This window comes from Sporisorium graminicola, chromosome SGRAM_8 (genome assembly GCF_005498985.1).
Source record: "Sporisorium graminicola strain CBS 10092 chromosome SGRAM_8, whole genome shotgun sequence".
NCBI lineage: Eukaryota > Fungi > Basidiomycota > Ustilaginomycetes > Ustilaginales > Ustilaginaceae > Sporisorium > Sporisorium graminicola.
Window position 1 is genome coordinate 1,628,996 of NC_043738.1, and position 17,928 is coordinate 1,646,923.

Sequence of the window (17,928 nt, forward strand, 5' to 3'; positions counted from 1 at the left end):
CGCAAAGCAGCCTGGCGGCTGTCAACATCGCTACTGGTCAGCCTGGCTCTCGCTGCGAGCTTGCCTTCCTCTTGGGCTCAGACCTCCAGGATCGCATGCAGTACATCCTCGCTGTGCCCAGAATCGAGTCCATGCTGCTCCTCTGAAGGCGTCTGTGGCTCAGGGGCAATGCAATGTGCTGGAGGCTGCGACCCCAGGTCGAGCTTCAAGCCATCATCTTGTCTGCCAAGCCCAGTCTGTCGCTCACGCCAGATGACTATCAAGCCAAGCGATTACAACAACAACAACGTCTTCATGCCTATCCTCGAATACAATGGCAATGCATCTTCACCATTCACTCTCGACTCTGGTTCGCTCGGAGCTGGTCCTGAAGGTGTACTTATGCAACTGACAGCCGCCCAGCAAGCCAAGATCTCAACCACCGACTACCTCATGTATGGCTATGTGGAAGCGACGCTCCGACACAATGCTCGACAGGGTCTGGTCGCTGCTTTTATCACCATGTCCAACATCAAAGATGAGATCGACTGGGAGTTCACCACTTCGAACTCGTCCTCGGGAATGAGCAACTATTTCCGCATGGGACAGATAGTGAAGGACTCCGGCGCTACCGTTAGCCCGCCCAACTTTAACGTCAGCGACTGGCACACCTACGGTCTCAACTGGACGAGCAGCCAGCTGCAGTGGAGTATTGACGGCACTGTGGTGAGAACGCTGACTCGGGCTCAGGCAGGCACCAACTATCCACGATCGCCGTCGAGGATCCAGTTCAGTACATGGGCAGGCGGCAATACAACCAACCCGGAAGGCACCATCGAGTGGGCCGGCGGGCCGATCGACTGGACTACGCCCGAGTACCAGAAGAACGGCTTCTACTCGCAGGAAATTAAGCAGTTCAACGTTCAGTGCGCCAGTCTCAGCACCCTCAACCTGACGAGCGTTTCTGCAAGTTCAAACGGCAACGGCAATGTCACTTCCTTTGTCTACACGGGCGCCAACTCGTCGACGACCCTCGAGCCTTCGTTCGGAACCAGTACCGATCCACTGAGGACACTTTCAGATCCAGGCGCGGATGGCTATCCAGGCTACCCAGGTTACGGTGTAGACAGCGCGCAGTCCGGTAAGGATGGCAAGGATGGCAAAGACGGCAAAAGCTCAAACAAAGACATTGGCTCTGACAGCAACAGTAAAGACAGAGATGCAAACAACAAGGACGACTCCGCAAACAGCTCCTCCATTTCGACTTCGGATGCTCTCAAATACGCGCTGCCTATCTCTGGCGCCATCATCGGTTTAGCAGCGATCTGGGCTGTTGTCGCTTTTGTGCGCAGTCGCCACCTCAAGGCGCCCATCATCAACGCGATCGGCGTGACGGGCGTCAATGATCCGCGCTTCAGCGGATTCGAGAGGTCGTCGAACACTGCGAATGCTTTGGCCTATCAGGATGTGGAGCAAGAGCCGACGAGCATGTACCGCAACGAGCCCAACATGAACCTGATGATGGGAGGCGGGATCATGTCGGATGCTGGCTTGTCTCATTTGCAGCGACAGACGACGGGTGGGTCTAGAGTGTCGCGCACCTCGAGCCGCAGCATCGCTGATCGAATGTTGAGGAGCACGAGCAAGGCACAAAGGTATCAGCAGCTCGACGCAACATTGGAGGAAGAGGGAATGGAACAAGTGTCCAGGCATTCGGTCAGCCGGCCTTTGAACAGCAACAGTGCGGGTGACAGGCCCTTCTTGGTGGCTAGCAACGCTTATCAGCATCACGCGTACGAGCAAGCGGCACGAGAAGAGGAGGCGGGCGGGGTCGAACAATTCGTCGACGAGCACGTCCACCATACTTACGGCGGTACAGACAGCTACTACGGCACCCCCATCTCGAGTCCAGCCAAGAGGAACGCCGAGGTGACGAGGGGCTACTACGAGCCAAGCTCTGCGGCCGACCAGTCGTTCGAAGCGTGCCAGCTGCAATCGCCACAGCGACGTGCGTTGCCCATAGCGCCGTACACGCCCAACTATGCGCATAGTCCCTCTGCGCCTCCTGTGCGACCGTCGGGGAGGATGTACGACACGCCCAACGTCAACTACTATCCGACACCCGTGATGATGCAGAGCGAAGGATACGTTCCGACAGCGCACACACCTGCGCACCACACTGACAGTCCGTTTCCGTACGACACCACCCACAGCAATGGAGCTGCGGGATACTATCAAGGAGGCTATGCTCCTGTGCCACCGCCTCGACACCACTGAAAGACTCGCCTATCATCCACACACACACACACGCTTTGAGGCTGGACTTCCGGAAATTCGCCGACGTCGGACATAACCTGTCTCGTCCGTGCGGCCAGCTTATCTGGGCTGTCTCATCTGCGTTGTTTCCGAATCGTGGTCTTATGTATAGTAGCATCTCAGCATCTCAGCGTCGCAGCGGAACTGGACAATATTCTGAAAACGGAAGGAGCTAGCGCGGAAAAAAAGGCTAGGCTTGTCTCTGAACAAGTTATTTGTGAAATTCGGCGCTGGCCTCGTGTCTGGGGTGTGAGAATTCTGCCGCTGTCTGCCCACATACGGTACAAGGGCAATAAGGAAAGAAAATATATAAAAGAAAAGGACGGGCCCCTGTCTTACACATAGTCTCAGAGCTTCGGAAACAGGTGTCTCGTGTGTGTGCTGCTCTGGAATGGAGGCTGCTGTGCAGGTGGCGGAACGGACAGCACGATCTCTCCTGTGGAACGAGGGATCTCTGAGTGCGAAGAAACACCATGTTCGGAATCTGCGGCTGAGATCCAGCATGCGGCTAACAGAAGGATAGCGAGGTACACGAGGCAATCTTAAACACGAGCCGCTGTGGTTACCACTTCAGACCACCCACAGTGTGTTAGCCTGCATCGGCTGGCAACAGCAGCAGCAGCAGCAGCAGCAGCACCTCGACAGCCTGTACCGCCCTTGAGCCTGCTTGCTTGGCAAGGAACCGAGCGACCGGAATGGAACCTCAGAAAGCGGCTACCGGCCTTGTCTCGGCTAGAATTAAAACGCTAGATTTGATGGTTGACTAGCTCGACATCAGCGTTTCTTTTAGTTCAGATTGACAGCTGGCGGGTGTCTGTCTGACAAGGCCTACAGTATTCTCAACCGCAGCTTGCCGGATGATGCTACCTTGACGGGAAAGAGGGCGTGTTTGTTTGAAGTGGGATTGGCATGCGTGACCTTTGAGGAGTTGATGGTCAAGGGGTCATGTCGGGGTGGGATCGACCTTTTGCGCCTGCTAGCCTGTTTCGCTAGGGAAGAGCACGCATACGCACACCTGACTCGAGCTTCGAAAATACTGTAGCAGGTTGGGCGCAGCTTCCCCGAGGGTCGGATTCGAAAATGAGGTGCAGAAAAAGACCTAAGAGGTCCCAACACACACGCTTAGCAGACGCGGTGTGAGCGTGTCTCTCTCGCTCCTGAACAGTGTACTGATTTCGTGTCTCGCCCTGGATCCTCAGTTCGAGCTCCGACTGAAGCAAACGAGAGGATCGCAATTCTATGCTCACTCTGTACGCTGCAACCATGTACTATGCAGTAATTTACTCGCCGATGGCAGACCAACAAGGGTCTTGTGGCGGTCGTCTCTGACCAATTTGGTCTGGCTTTGCTCCGGAATTGCCTGTTTCGGGCGTCGGTGGTTGCATCAGACAAGTGTGCGGTTGTGGGAAACAGAGACAATTTGGAACGAATAAGCTCGCTCGGGGCGACGCTCGGATGAGCCGTGTGCTCCTCGGTCAAGCCGCTTGCAGTGACAAAAACACATGGAGGCGGCTGGCTCCTTCCCTTTTGCCCCTTTGTGCTTCGCAGAATCATGCATTCGCGTTTCCTTCGAACGTGGCGGCACCTTTTGATTGCTCTTCCGCCGCCCCCAATTCAAACACAATACATGTTCGCTGCTTGCCCAGGGAAGCAGACAAGCTCCGCTGTCTTCATCATGGGAGCAGTTGTTCGCTCTGTCTTCGATCTTTCGATGTGCAAAGCGTACCGACGAACGAAAGCCCCGGGACTGGATGGATTTCATTTGTCTACTTGCGATGCTGCGATGCAGCGATGCAGCCATGGCTGCCCCTGCTTTTGTCCACCTTTATTATTTTTGTTAATTTCAATTTTATGCCCACCGTTGTTTCCAATGCGAAAAGGTCAAACTCCGTTGCTGGACTGTGACCGTGCTGGAGGCATCGGGTTGTGTTTGAGGTTCCGCTTTCCGCCCACTATACCGGGAGAAAGCAAGTCATCTGGCATTTGCAGTTGCAGTTGCAGTTGCAGTTGCAGTTTCGGGTGCGGTTGCGGTTCAAGTGGCAGGCGTGCGAGTGTGCGTGTGCGTGTGTGTGTGTGTGGGCTCTGGAGTTTTGGTGCGTGTGTCTCTCCCGTGTCGGCTGCATGTCGTGCAGGGTGCTGCACCCGTCTCCGGTGAGCCTTTTTCCTTTGTCGAGCGCCTGGTCACTGTCTCTCTTTCTGTTGATCTTCATTTTTGCTGCGTGTCTCTGCTTGTCTCTCTTTCTCTCTCTTCTCTCTCTCGAAAAGTGTTTCTCGCTGTGTCTCTCGCTTTGTCTCGCTTTTCTTATGTCTGCGCCCTCGGCTTGAGCTGCAACCAGTGCAGCCGCTCTTCTCAACGCGGTCCTCCTCTCTTCAGACGCGGCCTCGGCTCGCGATCTCACTTCCACACTTGCCTTCCTCTTCCTCCTCCTCCTCCTCCTCCTCCTCCTCCTCCTGGTGCTGCCCCCTCGCCGCCGCCGTCCCTGCGCTTGGCTATCTGCACTGATCGTCCTTCAAACCTAACTAGCCACCGCCTTTTTGGCTGCAAACCATCATCCCTTCTTCATCCACTAGATGCGCGCAGTCCCACTGCTAGCCCTAATTCTCCCCCGGCTTCTTTCTCCGCTTGGCTCGCCTTGGTCTGAGACCAAAGTCGCCACCATCTAAAGTAGTGCCCGCTCTCTGCCCTTCCATCCGACGGAACACTTATAGCTCCATCAGTTCCAGTGTAGCCACACTGCCGGTAGCCACATTGTTCTTGCTCTGTATCACCCATCACCCATATCTATTGACATCTTTCGGTCCTTCACCACCATCACGATCGCAAACTCACCGCAAGCACCTCGCTCAACTCATTCAGAACTCTCGAAGCTCATCACTCAGACCAAAGTCACTTTTTCGACCCGAGTTTTCTCGTCGACGTCGTCGCTGATCGCCTGCAACATCAGTCGTTCTATACCACGCTTCAGCTATCTAGTTGCACGACTTGCCGCGCTGCGCCTAGACTTCCTCCAGGACCCATAGCACGCTCTCTTACAATCCGCAGAGCATGCACGAAGAGCCTATCGACCGATCTCGCGACCTCTGGATCGAGAGAAAACGCAGATTCGAGCAGGAAGAAGCAGCTCGAAGGGACGAGCTGCTCGACGCTCGCTACAGATCCGCACACGAAGGCTCAAGCCGTTTCAGCCCGCCTCACCAATCAAACCACGATCCCAGATACGCCCATCTGCCTCCTTCCACTGCCCACCCAGCTAACGCTCGCCACGCATCGAGCCCTCGTTCGCAACTTCCCCTTTCTCTGCACCCCCCCGCCGTCTCCCCCGCTGACGAGGAAGCTGCTATGCGCGAGGACGTTGCCACCACCGCACTCAAGCGCAGGCGTCTCGGAGATGGCCTCGACCGCGACGACCGACGACGCGATGAGCCCATCAACGGCGCCCGTTCTCCTCCCTTCCGTAGGGCCGACGGCGCAACGCACTCGGCACCGCGTTACCTCGACGAGAGGGACGCCTACGTCGACGACCTGCGCTCTCCTTTAAACCCACCGTACGCCAACAGGCCCAACGGCCGTCTTTCGCCCTTGGACCGACCCATGCACAGCCCCAACTCGGTCGGCGGCGGTCCCTTGCCACCAATGCAGGACGGTGCTCATCGACCCTCGGTGCTCTCGTCGTCCAATTACGACGATAGTCTGGATCACGGCCCGGGCATGCTCGCACGCAGGAGAGGCGATGCTGCGCAGGCAAAGGCCAGTCGGCTTCACATCGACACTGGTTCTGGGTCGGCTTTCGAAGCTTCTGCCCTCGGTAGATCCTCTTCGGGCATCGCTAAGAGTGCACCACCTCAAAAGCTGTCATTTGGCTTTGACAACCGCGATCACCCTTTGCCTCAGGACCAGGCGCCCCGCGAAGCAAACCTTCGACCCAACCACGCGTCCCAGCAACCATCGCAGCCTTTGGCCCCCGCGCGCCCCGAGCAACAGCAGCGTCACGTTTCTGGTTCGCGTCAAGCAGAGTCGTCCGATGCTCTCCGCCGCGAGGAGCGAGATGATGTGCCTGGTCTTCGCGAAGGCCGATTGCCCGAAATTCCTCACACCGCCAACCCGCTCGCACGCCAAGGGCCCTCGACGCGTTTGGCTGGCGGCGGTCACATTCCTCAGACGGCGACGCTGCCATCTCCTGCCTACCACACGACCCAGTTCGCGCGCGGTCACCCCGGTGGACGTCAGGCCTACAACCCTCCACCCACCGCCCGATTGCCCGAGCACTTGCGTTCGCCGCCTTCGTCGAAACCTCACTTCCTCTCGCTCTTCTCTGACTTCTACGACTCGCTCTATGATAGCAGGACGCTCAAGGCGACGCTGGAGGACCAGATCAAGCGCTCCAACACGTTGCTCCAGACACTTCAGTCGAGCCGCCGTGTGCTTGAAGAGACGGTGGAGCGACGTGTTCGGGATGAACGCGTCTTGTGGGAAGGGCGAGTGCGCGGTCTGGAAGCGCGTGTACGCGAGTTGGAGGCCAAGACTGGGACTGATTATGATGACGAGCCGCTGTCTCGCTCGTCTGAGCTGGCTGCTTTGAAGGGCAACGCCCACGCGACTAGTGCTTCGTCTTCCAGAAAGGGTTCTGCGCCGCTGTCTGCGTCTGACGCAGCAGCTGTGGTTGCCGAGAAGGCGGAGGAGAACATTGGCAGCAAGCCTTCGTCACGCGAACGTTCGCCTTTGACTGCTCCTGCCAAGAGACTGTCGTCGTCGTCTTGCAACAACAAGGACGAGGACGAGGGCGATCAGCTGCAGGACGACTGAAGAAAAAAAGATAACTGCTCATTCTCTATACATTTGTTTGTTTGTTTATTTGCCTAGTGCTTTCGTTAGCTTGGCTATCGTTTCGGTACCGTGATGCTTTTGAAACGTCGTTCATTCGTTTGTCGTTTGTCGTTTGTCGTTTGTCGTTTGATGTTTGTTGGTTTTGGATGCGGGCTGAGAGGTGGGTGTGAGAGTGTTAGATGCGAGATGCGAGATGGTCAGGTGTAGCGCTGCGTGGGAGGAGGGTGCGCAGTGCGAGGGGCAGTTGTCCTTGGATGTGACTGGGGCGAGAGACTGGTTGAGTGATGTATGACGAAGGTGGAGGAGGGTGAAGCTTTGGTGGTTCCTGTTGTTCGAGGTGGGGGGTGGGATTGACTTGCTCGACTGCAGGCTGAGATTGGGGGGCAGGGTGTGCTCTTGCTCTTGTGCGTGTGTCGTTCCGCGACAGGTGCTGTGTGCCGTGTACTGTGCTGTGCTGTGCTGTACTGTATACTGTTAGTCAGACGTGCAGCCGACGGGATGGAGTTGGCGCGCTGGGTGGATCGGCACAGTGTGCGCCCTGTCGCCGAGGATGCTGATGTCGCACGTCGTTGGCGTAGGCCGTGTGAGACTGGCTGCGTGGACAGCCAGCCGCACGAGTCGACGACTCTGGACGCACAGTACTGTACAGTACCCGACGTTAATCGCTGACCTCGGCGTTCGACAGGCTTGGAGCCCCCACGGCGCGAGGTCGACCGACACACACAGCTGGCTGCCCCCGCGTCGCACCTGCCCACCAATCCCCCTCCCCCCTTCCCCCTTCCTCCTTTACACAGCCGTGGTCCGAGACGAGTGCCAGCCGCTGAGAGCAAGCGAGCAACACTGCCCTCCTCAGCGCCATCCTCCCTGCTCGAGAACAAACGCCCCGCCAAACAGCGGCCCGATGACGGCAGTGTCCCTCACACGGACCTGCATTGGTGGTCTCACGCTCCAGCCAACCGCACGCCATCGGCCCTATCTGTCCCGACGCACACACACACTTGAACACACACACACGCACAGACACATAAAAGGAACCCCAATGAAAGACGTTCTAATGGAGAGTAAGACCAAAACGAAAGTAAAGGGAGAAAGCGAGACAGAAAGCAAAAGAGAGTATACGTGTGAAAGCGCAAGATATAAAGCCACTAATAAAAAAGAAAACGTGAGGAAGAAGAGCAAACATCCACACTCTGTACGGCGTCTCGGCTCCGGGCGGGTATCTTGGAACGTCACAACTGGGTGCGACACTATTGTTCTTCTACAGCAGATCCGGTATCAGTGTGGGCTCTGCACGCAGCGTGAGACCCAAGAGGCCTCCTCCGGACGACGAGGCGGCGGTGCGAGCAGCAGAGTCTGCCGTCGCCGTGGTAGCAGCCGCCGTGTTGCCCAACACGGTTCCCGCAGCAGCAGTCAGGCTGTTGACTGCATTCGTGACCGTAGCGGCGGCCTGGCTTGCACCGGAAGCTAGGGACGCGGCACCAGAGGCCGCCGCCGCCGTTGCGCTCGAAAGTGTGTTGCTCGACGACATGGCGCTGGCCGACGACGAAGCACCGGCACAGCCGGCCTGCTGCCGGATCGGATCCAGACTCAGGGCCTTGGTCAAACCCGTCAGTGTGCAGACCAAGGCCTTGCTAGCATCCGACAGACCGCTAACCACGTTACCCCGCGACGAGCTGCCGCCCAGAATACCACTGAGGATGCCGGCCAAATCGACACCTGCGGCAACCAGCTGGTTGAGGAAATCAGCGATCGTTGCGACTGGATCAAGCGGGATGGGAATCCCAGCAAGGTCGAAAAAGTACTGCGTGGGGATGTTGAGCTCGTCGTATTCGAGACCGGGTGCCAGATAACCGTCGTTGGGCCCGGGACCCAATCGAACGGGAATGTGGTTGTAAACATCCAAAGGCTGGCCAATTACCGGCAGCGAACCCACCAGACCCTTGGGAAGCACCACATTCGGAATCCTGCCAGACACAGCTGTGCCGCCAGCAGCCGCACCGAACGGCGTTGGGAACGTGTACGACACCACCGCATCCGGATTGCCCGAGGCGCTCCTTGGCTGCGATCCCGCAATCTTGGCCGTAGTCTGCAAGGCGACAATGTACAGTCCAGTCTGCAGCGGGTTCGCGACCGCAAGGTCGATCTCGACAACCGGCAAGCCCGCGTTGGGAAGACCCAAGAGGCCGGGCAAACCAGTGGCGATTGTTTCCACAGTCAGATATACCCGGATATTGGTCACAATGCGCCCAGCGATACCCATCAGCGTCGTCGTCAGCTTGATGCCGGCCAGCGCAGGTCGCAGCGAATCGTACGGCGTCAAGTTGGTCTGAGGACCCTGCGATCCGTCGATAGTAAGTGGCGCCGATTGCGCCGAAGTGCCGTCCGACAGCGAAGGCTGCACGTAGCGCTGAAGCAGCTCCTGCGCGGTCGTGTCGTTGGCGTTGGCAGGCGCGTAGTAGAAGTACGACTGGACCAGGTTGCTTCCAGGAATCAGACCGAGCACCGGAATCTCGGCTCGACCCACCACTACACCCGAGAAGAGGACGGGTAGGAAGACCTCGTTGGTGTACACGGTCAGGTTCGACGGGTTCTCGAGCGTCACCTTGAGCGGCACCCACAGGAAGGCGGCAGTACCACTGCTGACCGTCACATCCGACAGCGTCGTGACACCGTTGAAGCTGTTGATACCGGCAAGCGTCGTGGTTACGTTGAACGGAATGCCACCGATGGGGATGTTTCCGATCACCGTCTTGGCCACAACGTCGGTGCCACCGCGAAGATCAAACGTACCTCGCGGCGTGTCGGTGAGCTGTGCGAAGAACGCCTGGAAGTTGGGACGGTCGACGGCGACAATGTTCTGCCTGCGCCACATGAGCTGCAGCGCCTGAATATCGTTCGGACCGCGCGAGGTACCGGCCTGCACGTTGGCAAGCGGCAGTTCCAGGTACGCGGTGTTGCCGTTGGCGTACGACAGGTTGATATGCGGAGCTGCCTGGATGGGCTGCAGGCTGAACATGAACGGATTGGAAAATGAGGCAATGGTCGAGTTGGAGCTCGAGGGCACCGTGTACGAGTCGGCAGGGTTGCCATTGACGAACACGGTCAGATCCGACAGCGTGATCGAGTAGATGATCTGGTAAATCCTGCCGGGGAGCGAAACATCCAGGGTGAGCGTCCTGAAGGCAGCGCTGAGCCAGTTGACCGGCTGGTTGCCGTTGGCCTGCGTGACCACCGAGACACCCTTGACCTGCAGAATCTGCGTCTTGCCCTGCAAGAAGTTGGTGAACAGAATACCCGTGTTCTGCAGATCGCGACCGGATTTGGCCGTGATCGCTCCCTCGAGCACCGTGTTCGTGGTGGAGAGGGCAGCCAGGAACAGGTTGCTCGAGTGGATTGGACCGATGTCGGTGCCCATAAAGAAGATCTCGAAGTTGGCCGTGTCGAGCTGGATACCCAACGTAGCCGGGCTCGGGATGGCCGAGTCGGTACGGATAAGCAGCGAGTTGCTCGTCTCGCCGTAGACGTCAAAGTTGCTCGTAGTGACGTTGGGCAGATTGTTGAACGCCCTGAAGTCGATGTTCTTCGAGATGATGACATCGCTGTAGACGATCTGTAGCGCGCGCACGGTGAGGTGCTGCGATGACACGGTCCACTGGAATCCGGGGTTGTGCAAGATGTACGTAGCAAAGTCGGTGAAGGCGCCCAGGTTGGTGATGGTCAGGTGACCGCTCGTCCTGAGGTTGGGAACACCGACGTTGGCAAAGGCGCAGATGGGTGGCAACGTGAGCTGAGCAATGTTCCTGCCCTGCCACGTGACCGTCAACGGCTCGGTGAACTCGATGAGCGCGTCAAAAGGTCCAGTACCCGTCAGCGAACCAGACAGCGAAACATCGAAGCCAGAGTTGGTCACGCTGGTGATGTTGGCAATGGCGACTGTCAGCACAGCCTCGTTGACGATGTTCTGCACAATGGGCGCACCGGCGGGACCAAGCAGGTAGAGCGCGGTGCGGTCCGTCTCGGTGGGAACGGGCTGCTGTACAAAGTTGAGGTTGGTAGCATAGTCGTCCAGCTTGTCGCTCGACTGTACGTCGAGCCGGGTGGTGAGACCCTGGAGCGTGCGCAGAACGGCACCGAGCACATCGAATTGGTTGCCAGAGACACAACCGGTGGGCTGGAAGTCGGGGTACGGGCTAACGGTCGTCTGCGTGGAAGCCTGCGCCAACACCTGAGCAAAGAGCGGAGGCAGAGGACCAAGATCGACGCCCTGAGTGGCAGCAGCCGCCTGCACAAAGCGGATGAGATTCTTGGGATCCAGATTGAACCTGAAGGGCAGGTAGCGCGACGTGATGGTGGTGTGGCCAGGTGCGCGGATCGGGTTGCTCGACAAGTCCTGGTTGATCTCACCGAGGAAGATGCCCTGATACGAAGCGTCTGCCTTGACCTTGAGCAGGTTGATCGAGGCGGTGAAGGGGTTGCGCAGGTCAAAGTTGGCCTGTGCGATACTCGTTTGCGCAATGTTGGGCGGGATCGTAAGCCTAGTCACGGTGATGAGCAGCTGCCTGAGCGGAGGGATGTCGGCGTTGAGACGAATACCCGAAAGCGCCTGCTTGAGCGACTCGATCGGCGTGGTGCTCGTACTTCCCTGGATGATCGTGTTGGAGACGATGCCCTGCACGTAGTTCTCGAGCAGCGTCTGACCAGCACGCACGTTGTCCGCACCTTGAGGCATGTAACGCACCTGGGTGGGCACAATGTTGGTACCGGGCACAAGCACAAGACCGTTGATGACAGCGGTACCGATCTTTCGGTTCAAGAAGTAGACATCGAACGTGACGTCGCCCGTACCGATCGTGATGTGCGACGGATTGTAGAGCGTCGTGTCGACGTTGATCTGCAGGTACGACGGGTAGCCGTGGTACACGTCCAGGTTCGAGACGATGGCCGGACGAGCGTTGAGGTTCTGCAGACCCAACAGGTTCGTGTCGACGTTGAACGGAACATTGCTGATGGACACAAGGCCGGCGGCGGTGTTGGCCTTGGTGTTGGCCATACCGTTCAGGTTGAACGTGACCTGATTGTTAGCGGTGGTATCGGCAAGGAACTGCGAGAACCTTGAGTGCTGGTTGCCGTAGACCGAGAAGGGCACATTGCTGAACATGAGCGTCAAGATGCGCGTTGTGACGTCTGTGATCGAGGGCGAGAGGGGGATATCGAGAACAGCCATGTTCTGACCCTGGTAGCCGGCGACGAAGCCACCGCCGACCTGCTGGATGTCCAGTGGGAAGGCGAAGGGGAGGAAGAACTGAGACTGCGTATCGTTGGAGCTCGTCGGCGGGCTCCAGGCGTTGGGCACAGAGAAGAAGAGCGAGATCTGGTTGATCGAGATGGTGCGAATGACGGTGAACTTTTGCGAGGGCAACGAGACCTGAACGGACAGCGCCTTGATGCCGTCGTTGAGCCACGAGACGCCCTCCGGACCCGCGTAGTCACCCAACACCATCACCTCGGTGTTCAAGTTGCCGACGAAGCGCGTAAAGATCTCCGAGAGCACGGCGAGACCCTGATCGTTGGTCTGCGGGACCAGTCGACCCACCAGCGGCAGGGTGGTGACGGCGAGGGCCTGCAGCACAAACTCGTCCTGCGCAGCGGAAGGGCCGATGAAGGTGTTGTTGCGGTCCAGGTTGACACCGAAGCGAGACAGCTGCACACCGACCTGCGACGGGTTGTAGATGGTCGTGGCGGCCGTGAGGTGAATACCACCAGCGGGATCGTTGGACGGCAGATCGAATGAGTTGATGATGACGCTGTTCCTCAGACCATTGAAGGCGCTGAGGATGACGTTCTTGGAGATGCTAATGTCGTTGACCTCGATGCCGAGAGCAGCAACGCTGAGGCCATCACCAGCAATGTTCCACACGAAGCTCTGCTCGGTGAGCAGGTACCTCGTGAATTCGGTGAGATAGCCGACGTCGGCCACAACAAACTGGGCCAAGATCTCGAGCGTCGCACCGACGTCGCCGGCAAGCGAGACGTTTGGCATGGCAATCTGACCGAGCAGTCGACCGTTCCAAGTGACGTTGAGACCATTGGTGAACTGGATGGTGGCGTCAAAGGGACCCGAGTTGGTGATGGTGCCTTGCAGAGCGGTCTGGAACGAGTTCTGTTGCGGGTTCAGAATGGTGACCCTGTCGATGTTGAGAATGGCATTGTCGACAATCTTCTGCACGATGGGGCCGGCAAGGACGGGCAGAAGCTTGTTGAGCGTCACGTCGGTACCGAGCGGCACATCCTCCTGAGCAAAGGTGAGCGTGCTGGCGTAGTCACCGATGTTGTTGTTGGCTACAATCTCAAGGTTGGCCGTGGCGGATTTGAAGGCGCGGTCGATGTAGCTGGGCAGATCGAAGCCAGTGTACAAGTTGGCACGCTTGGTGAGGGTGCCCGCCTCTTGGATGGCGTGCGGCTCCTCGCGCTCAGCCCAATCAGCAACATGGGCGAGCGTCTCGGCGTTGTTGACGCCGTCCATCATGGCGTGTGCCAGCTCGTTGTTCTCCTCGTAATCGAAGCTGTCCTCGGCATCGGCAAATTGGAGCGAGCGACGCGAATTGGCCGAAGTGGTGGGCGACAGCGTGTAGCCACCGAGCTGGACGACGCCATCGATGTAAGCCGGGTTTTGACCGCTCTGAACGGCGAGCGCACGCACGAGCGCGAAAATGTCGGGAGGGTAGAGGTTGAGGCCAAGCTGGACGGGAGGCGACTGGGTGACGGAACGACCCTGAGCGACAAAGTTGAGCGGAGTATCAATGCTGGCAACAAAGACACCGTGCGAGGTGACGTTGGAGCGAATGCGCGTGATGGTGAGCGGCGACGTGAAGGGGTTGTTAAGGAAGACGGTCGAGTTGGCAATGTTGTTGGTGATGCCCGTGGTGTCGAGGACGGTTAAGTTGGCGGACTGCACCAGCTTGGTCTTAAGACCGGGCAGCGTCGCTTTGAGACGAATCTGTGACAGGGCAGGCAGCAGCGACGAGACCTTCGTTGAACCATCGAAGCCGTTGATGCCGAGATCGGTGTCCTGGCCCGAGATGAAGCGGTTGAGTGTCTCGAGACCGTAGGGGCTGGCGTTGGGGTCGAAGACCGAGGTGGCATTGACGTCGTTCCTGCCGACCATGAGATCGAGGGCCGGGATGGTGACGGTGCCGAGCACATCGCGGTTGACCAGCTGGAAAGAGCTGTCACCAACGGTGAGGTTCAGGTTGGACGGGTTGACCAGCGTGGTTCCGACCGCGAGCAGGATGCCCTCGGAAGTACCGCCTGTGACATCGACACTGGTGATGAGCGTGGGGAAGGCGTTGAGGCCCTGCAGGCCCAAGAGACCGCTGTCAACGTCAAAGATGATGCCATTGAGCAAGACACGACCGAGCGGCGTATCAGTGACGGCCTTGGCTTGACCTTGAAGGCGGAGGGCGGTTCCATTGCTGAAAGTGAAGTAGGTCTGGAAGTTCTCAAGCTCCTTGCGGGCGGCGGCGGTGTCGTTGGCGAGCGTCAGCTCCGAGGGCGGGAGTGTGAGGTTGAGCGTGCCTGCGGTCTGACCTGCGCTGACGATCGAGAGCTGCGTGGTGGTGTTGGAGTAGGCCGAGTTGATGGTGGCCACCTGTGCGCCGTCGAAGAGAATGGTAAACGTGTTGGCCGTGTTGACAATGGACAGCGAGAAGCCAAAGGGAAGACCGAGCACAGCCGAGAGAGCACTCGAATACGCGGTGGGATTGTAGGCGGTCTCAGGCGAGTAGACGAGAGCCAAGGAGCCGATGCTGATGCTCTTGATGGGGTTGATGGGCTGAGGTGCCTTGAGAGGGACAGCAAGCTGGAGGGCCGAGATACCAGTGCTGAGCCAGCCGACGTTCTGGCCATTGGCCTGCTGAACCGAGACGCCTCGAGCTTGCGTGGGCAACGTCTCACCGTTGATGTAGCCGGTAAACAGCTGCCCGAGCAAGTCGAGCGCGGTGGCGTTGTCGTTATGGGGTACGAGTCGACCGTTGAGCGTGATGACGTTGCGACCAGTCGAGACGTTCAAATTGCTGGTGGAAGCCGGGCCGAGGTACATGCCTTGGTAATAGAGGCCGAGGTTGAGCGTGCCGAGCTGTACACCGAAAGGCGAGGGGTTGACGAGCGAGGTGGTGACAGAGAGCGTGATACCACCCTCTGGGTCATCGCCGGGAAGCTGGAAGTCGAGAATTTCGACGTCCTCAAAGTTGTTGAAACCTTTGATGATGATATGCTTGTTAAAGGCGAGGTTCTTGTAGGTAGGCAGGAAGGAAAAGGCTTCGACATGAACGTTGGAGCAATTGAGCTTCCATGTGAACTCAGGCTGCGAGATGAGGAACTTGGCAAACTCGCCGAACCCATCGGCATCATGGATCTCGAATTGGGTGGCCTGCAGAGACAGAGGGACAAATAGAGAGACGAGAAGGTGAGCCAGGTTGGTCAAGGATGGAAGCTCGACTGCGAAGAGATATACATACCTGCTTGATACGACCATGACCAGCAGCGACGCCAATGTAGTCAAGATTGAACTGGCCCAGGTTGACCTCTTTCAACTTGGTGGAAGGAGCCTCGCCGGCCTGGGGCGGAAGAACCCAGTAGACCTGGACGGGCTCACGAAAGTAGAGGTGGGCGGGGAAGATGCCGACTTTCTGCACCTGGCCCTCGAGGGTGAGCGGGAACGTGGTGTTGCCAGGAGCGGTGATGTTGGACTGGTAGACATGAAGCGCACTGGTGTGAAGCGCATGGTTGGCCACGGCGTAGAGGACGGGAAGAAGAGTGATGGCGAGGGTGACGAGCAGGAAAACAGGAGCGATGAAGAGACAGCAGTAGCCGAGCTTCCTGGAGAAGTACTTTTTCTCGTAAGGGGTGCCACGAGCTCGAATGAAACCGATAGGTTGGCCTGGCTGGTGGAAGCCAGCGCCGTCGGGAGTGTCCGAGGCAACGCTCTGAGGGGCAGAGCGTCGACGGAGGTTCTCCTTGGAGCCGTAGCCGTCGTCGGCCATGATGAGAGGAGATGCTCAGCTCCCTAGCAGGGGTGGTAGCTTGGCGATGACCAGGTGGAAGAAACGGAGGTCGAGTCTAGGTGTTGAAGAATGGTGTAAGAGGTGGTGAGGATGCAGTCAACCACAAGACGAAGCTCACGATAGAAGCGTCGCTAACGAGTGAAGCTGCAGTCGGCGGGAGCTTGTGGACGAGAAAAGAGACGCAGCACCACGACGAGATCCTTGGAGGTAGTTCGTTGTTGACCTTGGCGATACGAACAGGATCTACAACGAAGAAGTGCGACGGAGAGAGGAGAGAGAGAGGAAGAAAGACCAGGATGCCGAAGAACGACCGTGTCGGCAGGGGTCGGCGGGGCGGAAGTATGATGGATGGATGGTGGTGATGGTGAGAAGGTGGCGTCAGCAGCAAATTGGATGGGCTGTCCCGACGAAAGAAAGGGCAAGGGCAATTCGAGATCCGGGGTGCAGACGGATGGACAGGCAGAGGGGGAAGACGGGGTAAGGGTGGGCACGGCAGGAACTGAGCGAATGCGTGAACAAGCAACTGACACAGAAGAGGCACAGACGAGACCAAACGACGATCCAGGCTATGCGGACATTTGCGCCGTCATTGAGAAGCAGCAGCAGCAGCAGCACGAAGAGGAAAGGAGAGGCCAAAGCACACGAGGAGGAGCAAGGGCGATCCGACCTTTTTTCATGGACGGGGCTGCAGGATGCAGGATGCACGATGCACGATGCCACTTTAGGCTTTCAACTGTGCATCGAGACGAGACGGGGCAACTGGTTGGCATAGCGTGCTGCAGAGAGGACCTTTACCCTTGAGTCGCAGCAAAGGGAAGGATAAAAGAGAAAGTCTTTGGTGAAAACAATAAACTGCGCCAGAGACGAGAATGGCTTGGCTGGTGTGTGATGCACTGCCGCTTTTGACCCAATTTGGGAGGAGAACGACAGCTGATTGGCGGGGGCAGGCGGGGTTTGCTGTCACAGCCAAGAGCAGAGCGGAAGAGGAGACAAATTCCCAATGCGCGTGCGGCGGCGGCTGGTACAAAGAGAGAGACGGCGGCTGCGTGCGGAGTGCAAGAATAGGCTGAGGCTGCACAGTTACAAAAGCGCTAAGCGAGGCTCGAGCGGAGTGCAAGAAATAAATCGTGTGGCAGAAACAGCAGCAGCAGCAGCAGCAAACTACGACAACCGCATCTTTTTAGCGAGCGGACGGATGAGGAAGTTTTCGTTTTCTCTTTCTCTCCATTTTGCCTCTATTTGCAGGTCATTCGCTGCTCTGAAGCCGCGCTCTGCCCGCAGCCACGCCTTTCCATCTTGGAAACTCGAATGTATAGAAGAACCGTATGCCTAGAAGGGTAAATGAATGAAGGACAGGCTGATCGGACCAGCACCCGACTCGAGCGTTCGGTCCCACTGCTGCAGTGCAAATCGATGCGATGCAGTCGAGGAGGAGGTGGGTGGCCTTGCATGCGGTGAATTCCTTTTGTATCTAATTTGTTTGCTGTCCTCTTTTTTCAGCAACTGTTGATATTCGAGCGCCGCCTGCACGCCGCCACAGTCACACAACCTGCACCACTCTCGTGACAGACGCCGGGGGCCAGGTCCTACGAACAGTTGGGATGAAAGTGGGCTCTCGTTCAGCTTCTTGCCTCGAGCACCTGTGCCTCAGTTCTTAGAATCAATAAAGTGGAAGGTCAGAGATCCAACGTCAGGCCGCACCGAATGTTCTTTGAGGGGGCGAGAGCGTGCGTGCGTGTGTGTGCG

At 57.9% G+C, this 17,928-nt stretch overlaps 3 protein-coding genes across 3 annotated transcripts; 2 read left to right on the forward strand and 1 right to left on the reverse strand.

Moving 5' to 3' along the window:
- Positions 1–252: 252 nt before the first annotated feature.
- On the forward strand, positions 253–2,256 carry EX895_006311 (uncharacterized protein; the record flags this gene model as incomplete). Its single annotated transcript, XM_029886903.1, has 1 exon — positions 253–2,256. The coding sequence occupies one exon, from the start codon at positions 253–255 to the stop codon at positions 2,254–2,256; it is 2,004 nt and encodes a 667-aa protein (XP_029737216.1).
- Positions 2,257–5,341: 3,085 nt separating this feature from the next.
- EX895_006312 (uncharacterized protein) lies at positions 5,342–7,099 on the forward strand (the record flags this gene model as incomplete). Its single annotated transcript, XM_029886904.1, has 1 exon — positions 5,342–7,099. One exon carries the CDS (start codon positions 5,342–5,344, stop codon positions 7,097–7,099), a length of 1,758 nt encoding a protein of 585 aa, XP_029737217.1.
- Positions 7,100–8,378: 1,279 nt separating this feature from the next.
- EX895_006313 (uncharacterized protein) lies at positions 8,379–16,161 on the reverse strand (the record flags this gene model as incomplete). Its single annotated transcript, XM_029886905.1, has 2 exons — positions 8,379–15,548; positions 15,637–16,161. 2 exons carry the CDS (start codon positions 16,159–16,161, stop codon positions 8,379–8,381), a joined length of 7,695 nt encoding a protein of 2,564 aa, XP_029737218.1.
- Between the last annotated feature and the right edge of the window lie 1,767 nt (positions 16,162–17,928).